This window comes from Mesocricetus auratus, unplaced genomic scaffold, assembly GCF_017639785.1.
Source record: "Mesocricetus auratus isolate SY011 unplaced genomic scaffold, BCM_Maur_2.0 Super-Scaffold_100042, whole genome shotgun sequence".
Classification (NCBI taxonomy): domain Eukaryota; kingdom Metazoa; phylum Chordata; class Mammalia; order Rodentia; family Cricetidae; genus Mesocricetus; species Mesocricetus auratus.
In genome coordinates this window covers 392,543-410,244 of record NW_024429219.1, presented here as the reverse complement: position 1 = coordinate 410,244, position 17,702 = coordinate 392,543, and the positions used below count along the sequence as shown (strand labels likewise).

At 45.2% G+C, this 17,702-nt stretch overlaps 1 protein-coding gene across 4 annotated transcripts; it reads left to right on the top strand.

The window, feature by feature from the left end:
* The first annotated feature begins 1,229 nt into the window (after nucleotides 1–1,229).
* On the top strand, nucleotides 1,230–17,100 carry Ube2j2 (ubiquitin conjugating enzyme E2 J2). 4 transcript variants are annotated; one of them, XM_005079223.4, is made up of 8 exons: nucleotides 1,231–1,414; nucleotides 3,852–4,014; nucleotides 6,954–7,084; nucleotides 9,394–9,434; nucleotides 14,391–14,493; nucleotides 14,575–14,713; nucleotides 15,638–15,718; nucleotides 16,467–17,100. In XM_005079223.4, exons 3-8 carry the CDS (start codon nucleotides 6,954–6,956, stop codon nucleotides 16,749–16,751), a joined length of 780 nt encoding a protein of 259 aa, XP_005079280.1. In that variant the 5' UTR covers nucleotides 1,231–1,414; nucleotides 3,852–4,014; the 3' UTR covers nucleotides 16,752–17,100. The 4 variants fall into 4 exon arrangements, with proteins under 4 accessions (XP_021088174.1, XP_005079280.1, XP_040590902.1 ...); XM_040734968.1 differs by lacking the exon at nucleotides 1,231–1,414 and adding an exon at nucleotides 1,509–1,671; XM_040734969.1 differs by lacking the exon at nucleotides 1,231–1,414 and adding an exon at nucleotides 1,818–1,877.
* The last annotated feature ends 602 nt before the right edge of the window (nucleotides 17,101–17,702 follow it).

Here is a 17,702-nt window from a genome sequence, read left to right as displayed (position 1 = left end):
ACCTACAGTCCAATCTTATGGAGACATTTTCTCAGTTGAGGTTCTCGCTCAGATGACTCTAGCTTGTGTCAAATAGTCAGCAAGGTATGTTCCAGAGAGCCCATGACTGTTTTTCTTTTTTTTCTAACTTTCCATCCTTTAAAGGTGGCATAATTCGGGTTGGGGATTTGGCTCAGAGGTAGAGCATTTGCCTAGCAAGTGCAAGGTCCTGGGTTCAGTCCTCAGCTCTGGAACAACAACAGCAACAAAAAAGGCACATAACAAAAGTGACTTAATTTACCTTTATTAGGGATCACAAAGCCTTGGGGAAGGAGGTGGCAAAGGCCTCTGTGCTGTTGTGGTTTCTGAGTTTGGCAGTGTGAGAAGCCACTGGTCTCCCAGAGCTAACTTGCCACGGTAAGCTGACGGACCGGAAACTCCCCAGGGTTCAGGGGTCAGTCCTGCGGCAGCACCCAGATAACAACTAAGGTGGGTGGGCTCATCCACCACCTGCTCTGTGAAATCAGTGGCCACTGCGGGACTTATGGTGTTGAGTCTCGGCGATCAATTGTCAATGATCAGTTAGTGAGCCCACTGCAGATGCTCAGAGGCAGTCAGGGTCATGGTGAAGGATGAGAACTTTTTTTTTTTTTTCAAGACAGGGTTTCTCTGTATTGTTTTGGAGGCTGTCCTGGTCCTGGAACTCGCTCTGTAGACCAGGCTGGCCTTACTCACAAAGAGATCCGCCTGCCTTTGCCTCCCAAGTGCTGGGCGCCACCACCGCCCGGCCTGAAGGATGAGAACTTTAAGTTGAACAGTAATTCTGCCCTACATATCTGGTTGGCCAGGCACGGCCAGGAAGGGAGGCTGTGGGAGAGGAAAACCCGTCTTAAAATGTCCTCAAGCATACTGGGTCACCTTTTTCTCTGGACCTGGCGTACCGGGCTGGACTGAGATTTGGGGGGGACGGGATTCCTGCAGCCCACTTATTGTTCCTGACAGTGTCTTGTCCCGGGAGCGGCCAGCTCGTTTCTCCGAGACAGAAGAGAATCCACATCGCCCCGCCCTCAGCCATCCCCCAGTGCGCACGCGCCAGCCGCACTTTGCGCATCGGCGGGACGCCACTCCTCCCAGACAGCTGAGACACCGGGGGACACCCAGGAACGGAGAGTAGAGCCCTCCACCAAGCTGCCTAGAGAAGTGCTTCCACTCGCAAACAGCGCACCGGAAGCGGAAGCGGTGCTAGGCCAGCCCTCGGGAGCCATCTTGGAAGCTGAGAGGCGGCGGCGGCGGCGGCAGCAGCGAAGACGCTGCGGCGGGTGCGGTGGGCTAAGTCCCAGCGCGGGTGCGGCTCACAGAACGGGCCCCACTCTTCCGCACCCTGCTCTGGCCTCGACCACGGCGAACCTGAACGCGGCGGCGGCCTCAGGGAGAGGTGAGCGCTCGCGGGCTGCTCGGGGCCTCGGGCCGCTCGTTCGCCCCGCCGGAGCCGGCCACAGCGGCGGGCGGGGACTCGGGTGGCTGGGGGGGTGGGGACGACACCTCCTCACGTCGGGTCCGGTTCGTTACGTCGCCTGCTGTGCCTGCCCCCCATCACCCCCCGACCCCGAGCGTCCCTTCGCGGACCCGCGGTCGGTTCCTGAGGACGCTTAAGGGGTTGGGTTCCTGGCTGGGGTTTGGTCCCTTGGGCAGGTGAGAGCTTTGGTTTGCCACGCGGCAGGACCTCCCACGAAGAGGCCTGTGGGGTTGGTGAACTTGAGAAGTCCTTCCAGGAGTAGTCGGGGTTGATGAGGGTTGTGTCGTGGGGGTGGCAGCCGTTGAGTGCCCCCTTTCATCTTGAACAGTTAGAACCTCGGGCTGCTTAATAAACGAGCGCGTCCACCGTTATGCCCTTGGAGGTAATAGAACACTTGACGGTAAAGAGTGGGACTTGGACCCTGAACCAGACTCTGTCCTCTGCCGGGGGGAGGCGGGAGGCGGGGTGAGGACGGTGTGTGTGTGTGTGTGTGTGTGTGTGGGCTTATTCACTTTGACTAACTGCAGACTCAACCCATGACCTCACCTCCTTTTCAGGGTACATCACTTAGTAGGTAACACAAGTCAAGTTCCCAACATCGTGTCAGATCCAGATAGGCAACTAGGAAGAGATAAGGCCATGATCACCATAAGCTAACAAGTGCATTTAAAATAGCCTTTTTGTAAGTAGTGGCCCAAGGGTTTATTCATTCCAGGTGTGTGAAATGGTAATTTAGTGTCAGTGGGGGGGAAAAGGGGATTTTAGGTTTTTATTTTAATTGGAAGGTTCAGTGTATGAACTTCAGGCAGAACTAGGTCTGGGTGCTAGAATTTTTGGATTCATTAAGTCTGCACATCATGGTGTACCTGAACTCAGTGTCAGCTCCGTTGTCAGGTGTATGTGAGAAAGTGGTGGTTAGACTGCTTCTCTGAGCCTCTGGCTTCTCTCCTTCCTGTGGAGTAACCCTGGAGAAGGTAAAACTCACTGAAAACCCTGGCCTTGGGTGTGTCGTGTACGATTCTGATCAGTCGGGCCAAGGTCTTATTCCACTTGGTCAGCTGACCTGTCTGTACTCAGTGAGAGAGAGAGAGAGAGAGAGAGAGAGAGAGAGAGAGAGAGAGAGAGAGAGAGAGAGAGAGAGAGAGAGGTCCAAAAGAAAAGGAACTACCACCTTGGTGCAGTGATGTTGGACAGGAAAGATTTATACTGCTAGTGACAGACTGCTTCCTGTCATCTGCAGTCCCCTAGGAGAATCATGAAAGAAAGTGCTGTTTTGAGTGAGGTAGAGGAGGAGCAATTTAGGGGCAACTGAACAGTTGAATCATGAATATGATTTTAAGCAAGCTTGAGGATGCAGCTTAGTGATAGAATACTTGCCTACCCTGTGTGAGGCTCTAGGTTCAATTTCCAGTGCAGAAAGGAACAAAAAAAGTTGAAACCTGTCATAGTGTCACATTCCATTAATATTGGCACTTGGAGGGCAGAGGCAAGAACATCTTTGAGGCCAGTCTTGTCTAAATGGTGAATTCTAGGACAGCCAGAGCTACTCAGTAAGACCTTATGTGGGGGGGGGGGAATAAAAGCAAGTATGAGAGGAACCCTTGTCTTGTGACTGACTGACTAGGCAAAATAAGTTTCAGTTTTGGCTTTTTGAGATAGGGTATCTCTTTGTAGCCCTGGCTATCCTGAACCTCACTCTGTAGACCAGGCTGACCTCAAACTCACACAGATCTGCCTGTCTGTGCCTTCCAAGTGCCAGGATTAAAGATATGTTTCACCATACCCAAGGTTTTTTTTTTTCCTTTATTTTTTATTTCTTAAAAAAGACAGGTTCTCGCCGGGCGTTGGTGGAGCACGCTTTTAATCCCAGCACTTGGGAGGCAGAAGCAGGAGGATCTCTGTGAGTTTGAGACCAGCCTGGTCTACCGAATGAGTTCCAGGATAGGCTCCAAAATAATACAGAGAAACACTGTCTTGAAAAAACAAAACAAAGACAGGTTCTCAAAAAAAAAAAAAAAAAAAAGACAGGTTCTCATGTATTCCAAGCTACATAGATTAGGATGACTTTAAGCTTATGATTCTGCCTCTGCCTATCCACTTCTGGGAGGACAGGTATGCACCACCATGCTCTGTTTATGTGGTGCCAGGAATCAAACCCAGGGCTTCATGCATGCTAGGCAAGCACTTAGCCAACTGAGTTACATTTATAACCTGGCACAACTAACCTTGCTACTTTCCTGTGTGTGTCCACTAACTTTGTACATGTTGGAGTATTAACTTCAAGGGTGAACATAAGAGAAAGAATAAGTCTTGTGTTTCTGCTTGTGGATCATTCTATTGCTTTGTTTCTTACTAGGTGCTGGGCAAGTTGAGCTGTCTGGCCCACATGGCTTCTGAAGCCAAGAACTTGGGGACAATGTTTTCTGGAAGCATTTCTTGGCCATGCTGGACAGTAACCTTGTTCCTGGTGTGAGCATTCTTGGAAACATCAGGCAAAAGCCATTGATTCTGCCAGAAAGGTTCTTGTGTACTATACTCTTAGAACATGGGGGTGGTGGTGGTGGTGGTGGTGGTGGTGGTGGTGGTGGTGGTGGTGGTGGTGGTGGTGGTGGTGGTGGTGGTGGTGGTGGTAGTGGTAGTAGTGGTGGTGGTGGTATGGTTGTAAAGGACAGAAAAGGAGGCATTTGACCCTGATGGATGTAGCTCAGACTAGGCAGGTAGGGAAGGATCTATTTCTTACCAGTCCAAGCTGGGCTGGGAAGGTTGGGCTTTATTAGGTGCTATGAGAACCAGGTCTGGATGGCTTGTTTTAAGGGTTTGTTTGGCAGAGAAAGAAGCCGTTGCTGTTTATCTGCTGTCTTTGGTGGGGAGTGGATGGTTAGACTGCATTGATTTTAGTGCATAAGATGAGTTGAAGTGTGAAGAGATCTGAGGTTCTAGTGGTTAACGGGAAAGTAATGTGTTTCTGCATTATGGTTATCGGGATTGGAACGAAGTGAACAAGTAATGTGTGGATTAGGGTTCATCCCCCACTTCCCTAATTGAGCAGCAACATGGGCACTTTTGCTGATACTGTGCGCATGAGAGGGCTGTGCTGGATACCCTGGCTGAGCTGTCTCCTCTGTAGACCCTGGGGGTACAGAATAAGTACATACCAAGTCCTGGTTGTTATTAGGTATCAGTACTGGTAGAGGAGGCAGATGCTGAGGTCTGTGGTGATGGTGTCTACCAAGAAATTAGCCAGATCAGAGGGTTAAAAGTTGTTGACTCTCAAATATGTATAAGCAAATACTGAAGAGAATGAAAGAACATTAGCTATCTGCTGGGACTAATTCATACAAAGACTAGGATAGAGTTGACTTTAGGTTTATCTAGTTTGGGAGGTCAGGATGGGGAATCACAGCTATTGATTTTGCTGATGTCTAGAGTTATGGTTAAAGTGACCAGACAGCACTGTGTGAGACAGGTTAGGGATAGAGTGGCCAAGTAATAGTGGTAGGAGAAAAAGGATGAGGCTGCAGTGGACAAATCTGGGTTTCCAGTATCTCAAGATGTGGCCATCTGTAACTGCCCATGTCCAACCTGCTCTCTTATAGCCCAAGCTCATCTCCTGCTTTTTTCACTTAAACTTAAATATATTTATTTTTAGTTGTAGGGAGGTGTGTGCCATAGCATATGAGTAGAGGTCAGAGAAGGGACAGCTTGTGATAGTCAGTTCTCACTTGTCATATAGGTCCTGGGAGTTGAATTCAGGTCATCAGACTTGGCAACAAATGTCTTTATCCACAGAACTATCTCAATCTTACCAGATTATTATCTCCTCTCTAATTTGTATATTCTCAAGTGGCCCCTCAATTGTATTTTAGACTAATAGTTTTCATACTTTATTTTTAGTTGTAGATTTTTTTTTTGTGTTGTTTCTATCTTAAATCATGAGAAAAGAGAGCAAGTAGGAGCTCTTCTGACTTCCATGGCAGTGGGAACCCTATTTCCCTCCATCACTGCCTCCTTGTCTTGTCTTTGGGAGTATAGCTAAGGGGTCTGAGTCCCTGATTCAATTCCTTTCTCTTTTGAGACAAGAGTCTCACTATGTAGACTGAGGTTTGGCCTCAAACTCAGAGATTTGCCTGCCTCTGCCTCCCAAGTGCTGTGATTAAAGATGCATACCACTACATCCAACTTTAACAGTTTATTTATTTATTTATTGTTTGTAGATGCATGTATGTTTGTGCATGAGTGGGCTTGGTCAGAGGACAATTTGAAGCAGATAGTTCTTTTCCTTCTATCTGGATTCTGAGGATCAAACTCCTTCCATCAGTCTTGTCTGGCAAGCACTTTTACCTGCTCACTGAACTGTCTCAAAAGCCCTAGTCCCTTTTCTTCAGCATTGTCCTAGTTTCACTTCCTGTATGTGTCCTTCACTGCTGCTTTATGTTGAGGTCCCAGGTGATCTTCCTAATAGAAGGTCCTGATGTACTGTCTTAGTGTTCTACTGCTGTGAAGAGATACCATGACCATGGCAACTCTTATAAAGGAAAACATTTAATTGGGGCTGCGTTACAGTTTCAGAGGTTTAGTACATTTGGGTGGACATCGTGCTAAAGAAGGAGCTGAGAGTTCTACATCTTGATCCATAGGCAGCAGAAGTGAATGCCTGTCTCAGCCTAGCTTGAACATCTGAGACCTTATACCCTGCCCCCACAGTAATCCAGTTTCTCCAACAAAGTCACACCTACTAATAGTGCTACTTGCAGTAAGCCTATAGAGGCCATTCTTACTCAAACTACCAAGTGTACCTTAAGACTGGAGCCTAATATTCTTGGGATTCTGGAAGTTTGTCTTTGTCTCTCTGGCTAGTCTTGTTCTTTGTCCTTCACTGTGTTTGAGCTCCTGCCTGACATGGTGACCAGTGTGCTTCCCTAAACATGCCTTTTCCTCTGCCTAGTACATGCATCTAGATCTCTGAAAATATCACTTCATCTCTTTACCCCTACTGCTGTTCCTTGTGACCATCAATAAATATGTAATAGGCTTTCAAGCCAGGAGAATACCTGTGGTATTCACTAATTTCTTGTTGTAAAACATCCATTACTGAGGTGTTGCCGAACAGTTAAAGGATGTGTAGAGTTGCTCTTTGGAGCTGGTGCAGGCTGGCTTCAGCGTGCCTACCCAGATCCCACTTGAATGAGCTAATCTGTAAATTCTTTGAGAACAGGAATGCAGCTTCATGGTTCTTTCTACCTTGCATCTCTATTAGATACTTGGTATCATGTTGAATAAATGAAAGTGGTTATGGTGGTAGGGACATATAGAAAAAGAGAACCGAGGGAAGGACTTGATGGTTGGTGGACTGCAGAAAGGAAAGCAGAGGTAGTCATCTGCTGAAGTTGTTCATAGTGAGGAAAGCATGTATGTGTTCTGTTCATTGTAAATAGAGATGCTTTTTCTTTTTAAATAGATGAGCAGTAACAGCAATAAGAGAGCTCCAACAACAGCAACACAGAGGTTGAAACAGGACTACCTTCGAATTAAGAAAGACCCGGTGCCTTACATCTGTGCAGAGCCCCTCCCTTCAAATATTCTTGAATGGTAAGATTCTGCATTCTTGCTCATCCTGCATCATAGTAACTCTCTTGCAGGTTCTGTAGTGGTCTGTCTAGTGGGCCTGGTCATGGCAGAGGCAGTTGGGTAATTCCTCAGCTTTGGAGGGACACTTGACAAGCCTGTCAGTACTCTGGGGTTTGCAATGAATGCCATGTCATGAGTATTAGGGAGTTAGTTCTGCTTGACTTAGGCTAGGGCTGAAAGGAGAAATCTTCTTGGGTAGTCCTCATTGCAGGCTTTGGTATACAAAGCTCTCAGATGTTATTCATGTAAATTAGGGCTAGGCTGTATTTTTGCTTCTTTTTTTTTTCTTTTTGGTTTTTCAATGCAGGGTTTCTCTGTGGAGGCTGTCGTGGAACCAGGCTGGTCTCGAACTCACAGAGATCCACCTGCCTCTGCCTCCCAAGTGCTGGGACTAAAGTCGTGCGCTACCACCACCCAGCCCATTTTTGCTTCTTGACACTGGGAATTAGCTATCTAGCCTGGGAGCATTGGTGGCAAAGTCTTGACACTAAACCCTGACTCTGACCTAGGCCAAGTGCTCATAATTCTCAAGCTGACAGATACAAAACCTATGGAAAATACTTGTTTCATGATAGCTCTTTTGCTGTGTTAAAAGTTAAAAGAGTCATGAAATTACATGTTCTCTGTGGAAATGCTCATTACCAGCTTTGGTGAGTGTAAAGAGAAGCCTTTTCCTTGAGAGAAGCCTTCCCTCCAGCCTGGTTCCAGAGCCACATCAGTCCCAAATGAACATACAGGAGGCTATATTAATTATGAAGCTGATGGCCTTGCTTGTTTCTTACTGGCTAGCTCTGACTTAAGTATTTATCCCATAATTGCTAATCTAAGTATTTCTCTTACCGGAGAGGTTTCCGGGCTTCCTACCCCATGGCGTTACATCTTGACTTCCTCTGTTTCTCCTTCCCAGAGTCCTCCTGGACTCCTAGTCCCACCTATCTTGGTTCCCTATTGGCCAACAGTGCTTTATTGACATATATACAGGACTTCTCCCATCAGGTGAGCATTTCTTAGTGGGTGTGGTACACACCTTTAATCCCAGCATTCAGAAGGCAGGTGGATCTCTTGAGTTCCAGGCTAGCCAGTACTGTGTAGTGAACCCCCTCCCCTTTTTTAAAGACATTTCTCTTGCTTTGATGGATTTGATCTTTAAAAAAAATACTGCCGGGTGTGGTGGTGTACACCTTTAGTCCTAGAACTCAAGAGGCAGAGACTGGCAGATCTCTGAGTGCAAGGTCATCCTGGTCACAAAGTTAGTTCCAGGACAGGCAGGGCTGTTACATAGAGAAACCCTGTATCAACAAAAACAACAACAACAACAAAAAAAACCCCTTTACTTTTAGAGTTTTCAAAATCTAGAGAAGATTTTCCCAAATCAAAAAGAATTATTTTGCAGATTGGATGTTGTTGACAGAGGAAATGCATGAGGAGCCTCTTTGGTGGCATTAGAACTAACCCTGTTCCAGTGATGAAAAATCAGATGTGGTCCCTGGAACATAGTTGGCTGATATGGGAACAAGTTTCATTGATGGCTTATCTTTTACCTAGTTTGTGGGAATTTCTTTGTTGTGTGTGGAATGCCTCTTCATGTGCTGGTTAGAGGTCTCTAAGTCCACCCTTTGATTTGATTATGTTCTAGGAAGGACTTGCTTGAGATTGAAATTAAAGCAGTTTTTTTTTTAGTTGCATTTATTATGGGTACAATGTGCCACCTCATATATGTGGAGCTCAGAGGATAATTTTAGGAGTCAGTTTTCTTCTTCCACCATAGGGGATCCTAGGAATAGAACTCAGGTCATCAGATTGGTAGTGTGTGCTTTTACCCACTAATCCATCTCTCCAGCTCTCACTTAAGATTTGCTAGAACAAAAAGGCCAAAAAAGCAGTGAAGGAAAGAGGTAGGAGGAGTGAAGTCCAAAGGAATGCAGAAAGAAGCATCTAGATTACTGGCCCTGGGCGTTTGCTCAAAGCACATGTAGCTCCTCACAGTGAGCTTGAACAGCATGTGTGGCATGTCACTGAAGAAGCTCATCAGACACTTGGTGCCTAGGTTCTTTTTGAGTGGCCATTAGGTACCTTTGCCTGCCACCCACTGAAACACCAAATTCTTGGAGGGAAGGTTTTAGAATGAACCCTGATGTGTATATCTGTCCCCTTGTTGCTGAGAGTGGTGGGTATTGTCCTCAAACAACAGTGTCAGGCCTTTTGTGATAACTCTAGTTTTAGGGAATTCATGGTCTACAGATCAAATAATTTGTTTCTCTCTCTCTCAGGCATTATGTTGTCCGAGGCCCTGAGATGACTCCTTATGAAGGTGAGTAGAAAAAGACGTGAATCATTCCTATCAGGTAAATAACAGTATTTCTGTTTTGGATATGTAGTAGTTAAATCAGAGTTAACAGAATCTCATCCTAGTATTTCTTTAAATCCTAGAAATGTTTGCTCATTTTAGTATTTCTGGACTGTTTGTAATTAGCATCTGCATTTCCCCAGCCTCTTATGTTGGTTAGAGGTGGGAAAAAGATATTTTTTTAAAAACTATTTTATGTGTATGGGTATTTGCTTGCTTATATGTTTGTATACCATGTGTGTGCCTGGTGTCCACAGAAGAGGTAGTCAGATCCTGGAGTTACAGATGATTGTGATCTACCATGTGGGTGCTGGGAATTGAACCTGGATCCTCCTGCAAGAACAGCAAGTGCTCTTAACTGCTAAGCCATCTTTCCAACCCAGGAAAAAACAGATAGTAATAAGTTGGAATAAATAGTAAAACATTCTTCTGTGTCTAAGGCCAAAAGAAATGTCAAAAAATTTGTGCTAGTTGCAGGCAAATGGACAGAACTAGAAAAAAACCATCCTGAGTGAGGTAACCTAAAACCAGAAAGACAAATATAGTATGTACTCACTCATAAGTGGATACCAGACATAAAGCAAAAGATACCCAGTCTACAATCTACAACCCCTGGGAAGCTAGAACCCTCTTCCAGAAACAGATGGAAGCAGATGCAGAAATCCACAACTAACCATTGGACCGAGCTCCTGGTGTACAATCAAAGTGAGGGAGAAGTGATAATATGAACAAAGGATTCGAGACCATGATGGAGAAACCCACAGAATCAGCTGACCTGAGCTAGTTAGAGATCACTGACTCCAGTCTGACAAATGGGGAACCTGCGTAAGATCAAACTAGACTCCCTTAATACAGGTGACAGTAGTGCAGCTGGGACAATGTATGAGGCCACTGGCAGTGGGTCCAAGATCTAACACTAATGCACAAACTGATTTAGTGGAGCCCATTCTGTATGGAGAGATACCTTGCTCAGCCTAGGCATGGAGGTGTTGGGGGTAGAGAGCTGCCTTGGTACTGCCTCAAAGAGATGATGGAACAGACATAGTAGCCTTCCTAGGGGGAGGCCTTACCCTCCCTAGGAAGCAGATGGGAGGTGGGGGGAGTGGGAAGAGAGAAGGGAGGGTGAACTGGTATTGGAATGTAAAAAATAAAGAAAAAAAAATTGTGCTAGGTACAAGTTTTGAGACAGAGTTTCTCTTTGTAACAGTCCTGAAACTCACTTTGTAGACTAGGCTGGCCTTGAACTCACAGATATCTGCTTGCCTCTGTCTTCTAAGTGCTGGGATGAAAGGCATACACCACCACTGCCTGCAGGTCCCCCCCCCTTTTTTTTTTTGCTAGGCACTTATTAGTCTTCAGAATAGTTTCCAAGCTAAGTGGAGGCACGTGAGGCTTAGGAAGGATACAGGAACAGGTTCTCTCTTTTCTGCTTGCTAGTTTTGACCTGGTATTCTGATCCCTCAGATAACCAGATACTATTAGGGCCTTCAGTGATTTTGACAGATTAGTCCTTGGAATGGTCAGTCAGCAGATTTCTAGGGCTCTATGGCAAGATTGATACCATCTCTGCCTAGGGCAGAACACTGGCCAATTGGGCAGGGCCTCTGCTTCTAACCATCAGGCCTAACTTAAGATGACAAAAACAACAGGTCTTAGGCTATAGGTGGAAACCTTGTGGAACACTTCAGAGAGGAGGTTTTAGTGGTTCTGTGAGGCTCTGGGTTCCATCCTCAGTATAAACAAAAAAAGGTTTTGTTTGAGAGCAAAAGGGCAAACTTTTTTTTAAATTTTATTTATTTATTGTGTATACAGTTATCTGCCTGCATGCCAGCGGAGGGCACCACATCTCATTCAGTGTGGTTGTGTGCTAGCATGTGGTTACCGGGAATTGAACTCAGGACCTCTGGAAGAACAGTCAGTGCTCTTAACTGCTGAGCCATCTCTCCAGCCCCAGGGCAAGCCTTTTCTTCACTAGGTTTGCCTTTAGTCCAGGAATCCCAAGTTTTTTTTGGTTTTGGTTTTGGTTTTGGTTTTTAAAGATTTATTTATTTATTATGTACATAGTGTTATGTCTGTATACCAGAAGTGGGTACCAGATCTCATAGATGGTTATTAGCCACCATGTGGTTGCTGGGAATTGACCTCAGGACCCCTGGAAGAGCAGCCAGTGTTCTTAACTGCTGAGCCATCTCTCCAGCCCCTGTTTTTAATTTTTTGAGACCAAATTTCTCTGTAGTTTTGGAGCCTGTCCTGGAACTTGCTCTCTAGACTAGGCTGGTCTTTTTTTTTTTTTTTAAAGATTTATTCAGTTATTATGTATATAGTATTCTGCCTGCATTATGGTTGCACACCAGAAGAGAGCACCAGATCTCATTATAGATGGTTGTGAGCTATCATGTGGTTGCTGGGAATTGAATTCAGGACTTCTGGAAGAGTAGCCAGTGTTTAATCGCTGAGCCATCTCTCCAGCCCAGACTAGGCTGGTCTTAAACTCACAGAAATCATCCTGCCTCTGCCTCCTGAGTGAGATTAAAGGTGCGTGCCACCACTGCCTGGCTATTGTTTCTAATTTTTAAATATATTTGTGTGTATGCACATATGTGTATGTGACATGATGTATATGTAGGAACTCATAGAGGTGTTGGATTCCTTGTAACTATAGTTACAGAGAGTTTTGAGCAGTCATATGGATGCTTAGAAACAAACCCCAGGTCCAGGTCCTCTACAAAAGCAACAGGTGCTTTTAACTGCTGAACCTCTCCATCCTGTTTTTAAATTTTAAAGTAAATAGTGAGCATTTAAACACTGTGTGACAAGAACTCCCCTAGCAATAGACCAGCCAAGGTTAGTTGGCGTGGTGGGCTGGATGCAGGGAGAAAAGAGGGTGGCCCTGAAGGATATGTGATCAGAGTCTTGGGGATTACGGGATCTTGAATCTCAACCCTGACCCTGTCACTGTGCTTCCACCTGGTCCTATTTCTTAACCCATAACTCTAGTGTCTTAGCCATTAATGGTTGTATCCCCTATTCTTCCAACTCCTTATCCTGTTCTGTGTAGTTCTGTAGGTTGTCCCTCAATCTACCAATATACTGAACCCTTGTCAGTTCCTTCTTTACTGCCTCAGCTGTCCCTGCTCAATGGTACTATCCTTTGGTGGCTGCAGATAAACGTTCTCCCAGATTCTATAAGGAATCCTCGTCCTCAGTTTTGTGCCCTCTAGTGTATGATGCTGTTGATGAATACTTTCCTGGTGTGCTCTTCCTCCTTTATGTTTGAGGCATTCTGGCTCTTCCTCCTTGCCTTCTTAATGACTCCTCTGCAACTCAACATCTTTGTCCTGTGACAAAATTTGCACAAGAGTACAAAATTTGCTTCCTATGGGAAGTTTGCTAATAATTTACCACTAGTTGAGGACTTAATGTGATGTTATTCGTGTTTTAGGACTATTAAGGCTTACTCTAAAATTTACATGAAAGGTCAAAGGACCTAAAGTAGTTTTAAAAAAATGTTTTTGAAAGGAGAATTAAGTGGAGGAGTCACTGTTTCCCATATATTCTGTAGCTCTAGCAGTGAGGAAGAAGCAGTGGTGCATGGAAATAGATTGGGGAGCATAATGTAGAACCCAGAAACAGTGCACGTCACCAGGCCAGTTGATGTTGACAAAGCACAAGCCAGTAGCGAAGCAAAACCTGACAAAATGGTCTAGAGCAGCTGGACATCTATGGTTCTGCTGTGTTCTCTGGGTTTCTGTCCCTAGACTTTGGCCAAGGTTATGCTTATGATCCAAACCTCATAGATTCTTCTCTATTCTCTTGTGTTCCATGGCAAGAACTGACTTTGATTGCAGGGGAGAGGGTCTGTCTTACTGTGGTCATTTTGGTAAAAGTATTCCTTTGGGACATCTTCATGCTTTGAGGGTGAGACCCATGGCTACCCACAAACCACTGAGTAATTTAACCTGTGTCTTGGAAGTAGGAGTAGAGATCAGTGGTAGGGTGCTTGCTTAGCATGTGCAAGGCCCTAGGTCTAATCCCCAGCACAACAAATTAATAAATAATGTGTATTTATACACAATCGCACCTTAGTGTGGGTATGGGGTGTGGGTAGAGGTGTGTGTGTTCTGCTGGTCTGCACTTTGTGAGGAAGCTAGAGAAGAGTGCCAGGTCTCTATCCCATTGAAGCACTTTCCATGAACCTGGAACTCATATTTTTCTGCTAGACTAGCAGCTAACAAGCCTCAATGATACGTCTGTCTCCATCATATTGTTAGAGTTGTAAGCTTGAATGGGACCATCTTGTTCTGTGGGTTCTAGAATCCAAACTCAGATCTTCATGCTTGCATAGCAGGCTCTTAACTGTTAATTTATCTCCCCAGCCTTCATTTATGTGTTATTTAGTGCAGCTAGTTGACTGATGTTCAGTAACTTGCTGTTTTCTTATCTAATTTGCACGTTACATAGTATGTAGATTCCTCTTTCACCCATGCTCATGCCTGACATCGATTCATGTGATCCTTTTCTTAGAAATGTGAGTGTTTCCTATTTTTTTTCCCTGCAGACAAATGCTGGTGCTAGGAATGTATTTGCTAGGAATCAAATGAAGTAGTGAAGGAGACTGGGACCCCTTGCAAGTTCTCTTCTGAGTTCTTAGTAAGGGAGGAACATGAAGAGTCTGGGGGGAGAGAAGAGGTGTTCTGTAGCTGTAGATGGAGAATCAGAAGCTGAGATGTTGGAGTATCATGAGTCCTGGTGAATAAAGTCAGTAGTGGGTTTTGCCTGTGAGCCAGCATAGAGAGATGGCAGTGGGATATACCATGTGCTCTGGAAGCCAGCTGCAAATTGGGTAAAGTTGGTGAGAGTTGAGAAGCAGTCACACTGGATGTTGACAAGGCCAATAAGACTGTTTTTCTTTGTGTATAGGTGGCTATTACCATGGAAAACTAATTTTTCCCAGAGAATTTCCATTTAAGCCTCCTAGTATTTACATGATAACCCCCAATGGGAGATTTAAGTGCAACACAAGGTAAGCTTCCCTGTGATGCAATGTTCTGAACTGGCTGTGGTCATGGGAATACAATTACTCACAATAATCACTTTCTTTCAGGTTGTGTCTCTCCATCACAGATTTCCACCCAGATACATGGAATCCAGCGTGGTCTGTCTCCACCATTCTGACAGGGCTTCTGAGCTTCATGGTGGAAAAGGGCCCCACCTTGGGCAGCATAGAGACATCGGACTTCACGGTGAGGTGTGGCAGCGCCTTGCCCGAGGCCTTGTGGCATAGTGGCCTCCAACCTCTCATCCTGGGCTGATTCTGCCCTGTTCCTGGCCACACTATAGAAATCTCTGCTTTGGCTGCCTCAGAACATGGCCTTTGGCTCACTGCCCATCTCTGTCTCCAACTCTGCTTTTGTCCTTGCTAAGCATCACTGACACTCCTATGCTCCTCAGGAGACTTTGTAAGGCTTGAGAAGGGGATGTACTTCTGTTCCTGCTTGTTTTAGTTCTCTAATATTTAGATGATAGGAATCATGTTTAATGTTAATTGATAACAAAAACATAAATAAGCCTTCATAAGACTAATTTTTAGGTGCTTTCTATAATCCTTGATTCTATAGGAGTCTGTTTTGAGATTTTGTTTTGCCAAATATTAAGGTCTCATTATTGGCATAGGGTGGTCTTGAACTCACTATGTAGGGAAGACTGGCTTTGAATCTGTTGTGGTCCTCTTACCTCAGCTTCCTGAATTCTGGGATTACAGGTGTGCACCACCACATCTATCTCTTTAAGAGTTTTTGTTTTTGATTTTTTTCGAAGCAGGGTTTCTCTGTGTAACTGTTTGGCTGTCCTGGAACTCCCTGTGTGGACCAGGCTAACCTTGAACTCACAGAGATCCACCTGCATCTGCCTCCCAATTGCTAGGATTAAAGCCATGCACTGCCTGGCAAGATTTTTTTTTTTTAATTAAAATTAGCTGGGTGGTAGCGGCACACACCTTTAATCCCAGCTCTTAGGAAACAGAGGCAGGCAGATCTCTGGGTTTGAGGACAGCCTAGTCTACTGAGTGAGTTCTAGGACAGCCAGGACTACACAGAGAAACTCCGTCTCAAAAAACAACAACAACAAACCTAGCTTTCTGACTGATATTCCCTTCTCTTTCTTCCTAGAAAAGACAGCTGGCAGCACAGAGTTTAGTGTTTAATTTAAAAGATAAAGTCTTTTGTGAATTATTTCCTGAAGTTGTGGAGGTAAGAAAACAAAAGTTGGAAATCAGTTTTCTCTTCCCATATGTCCCTTTCAGGTTTAATTGTTTCCAAATAGAATCTGTATTTGTGTGCCTACCACTGTGTTCCTGTAGATGTTGTAGAGGGATTGTAGGCCCTCCACGTTGTTGCAGTACATAGAGGGGTCTATGCTGGCTCTGTCTCCATGTGTATACATTATTGGGTGACAGAACTGGCTCTTCTCCAAGACCCTACAGTTAAGGAAAGACAGAGCCCAGAAATGGGGGGAGACCCCGAGGGACATGTACAAGTATTGGAAATGAGTCTGTCCCCACAGAGGCATGAAACTTGCCAATCAGTAGCCAACCCTCAGGTGATCCACCAGCAGTGGCTAGGAGATACATCAGTTGCTTCTTATAGCACGGGCTGGGTATGTATTATGCCATGTGGGGTTAAGTATTCCCTGGTTTGGGATGTAGTTGAGAGCATAAAAGTAAGCAGAAGCACCAGGCTAGACAGTGGTGCAATACTTGATGGCTCATTGTTACTCAGCATTGCTGCCACCTGATTCTGGCACAGAGTAATAATTTTGATACCTTGCATGGTTTCTTCACCTGTAAAATGGGAGGGATCAAGAGCTTTCCTCTCTTGGGCTAGGATCTGCTGCAGCGGAATGGAGAACTGTATTCTGGGTGGTAGCTTTGGGTTTATGAAAACGCTACTCCCAGAAGAACAGTTAAGACAACTGAAGGTTCTTGTGTTTTTCTCTCAGGAAATTAAACAGAAACAGAAAGCACAAGATGAACTAAGTAGCAGGCCCCAGAACCTTCCCTTGCCTGACGTGGTTCCTGATGGGGAGATGCACCGTGGTCAGAATGGGCTCCAGCTCCTCAATGGGCATGCACCTGCTGCTGGCCCTAACCTCGCTGGGCTTCCACAGGCCAACAGGCATCATGGACTCCTGGGCGGCGCTTTGGCGAACTTGTTTGTTATAGTTGGGTTTGCAGCCTTTGCCTACACGGTCAAGTATGTGCTGAGAAGCATAGCACAGGAGTGAGGCTCAAGAGCCCCGCAATCTACAGTTGCTGCTGAGGGACACGGGCCAGAGCTTGATGCAGGCGGGATGGACATGCTGCTACGCACAGGATGGCCTGCTGGACTCCTGGGCTTCACTTTTTAGAAACCTTAAAAAGAAAGCAAAAACCAAAATGTGTGATTTGGAGGAGATTGGAGAGTCTTAACTCCCTCTTGAGGCTGATGTGGACAAGGGCCACTCACACTTTGGTTTTATTGCTTACTCCTGTGTTGTCTTTTGGACTGTTTAGTAAACCTGGTTTGTTTGTTTGTTTTTTTCCATTTTATTAGATTTGATCACTCAAAAATATAAAACTTTAATGCCTATCAAATAAATACTCTGTGTGTTCTTAGTGGAGAAGCTGAGGGCTTCATGGTGGGGCCAACTGTAGTTGGGGATCTAGGAGAGAAACGAATTGTAAAACTGGCTTATGAGGGGAAATACTTATAGAAAGTGCTTGTTCTGTTCTTGTCAAGGTAGAAGAGTCAACTTGCTCACTGACCACAAACAGTGCCTGAAGACTACAGTGAAGGCTTTGGCGGTTGGCCCTGATATTAATACCCATCCCTTCTTTCAGCTCCTTTGAGTGATGGAGATGTAGGATCCCTGAGTGCCTGTTGAGCCTCTGCTTTGAATTCCTTATGCCTATTTGGCCGGAAGCCTATATTCCTCCTATGTTGGTAGACGATGGAAAACTCAAGTCCCCATGGGCTTAACATATTTTGAGGCTTCTGTAAGTTCTCTTAACATCATTTTTAGGTGACCTGTGTTAGATGTTGATGTTTACATATCATGGAAAGGGAAGCTGCCCAGAAAACGCATCAGATTTAAATGTCTAAGCTGCCAAGTTCTCAGTTTTTAGATGCTGGACTCCTTTATGGCCAACATCTTACCTTTTTAGTATTTGTGTTTAATGTATCTGCAGTTTGGGAA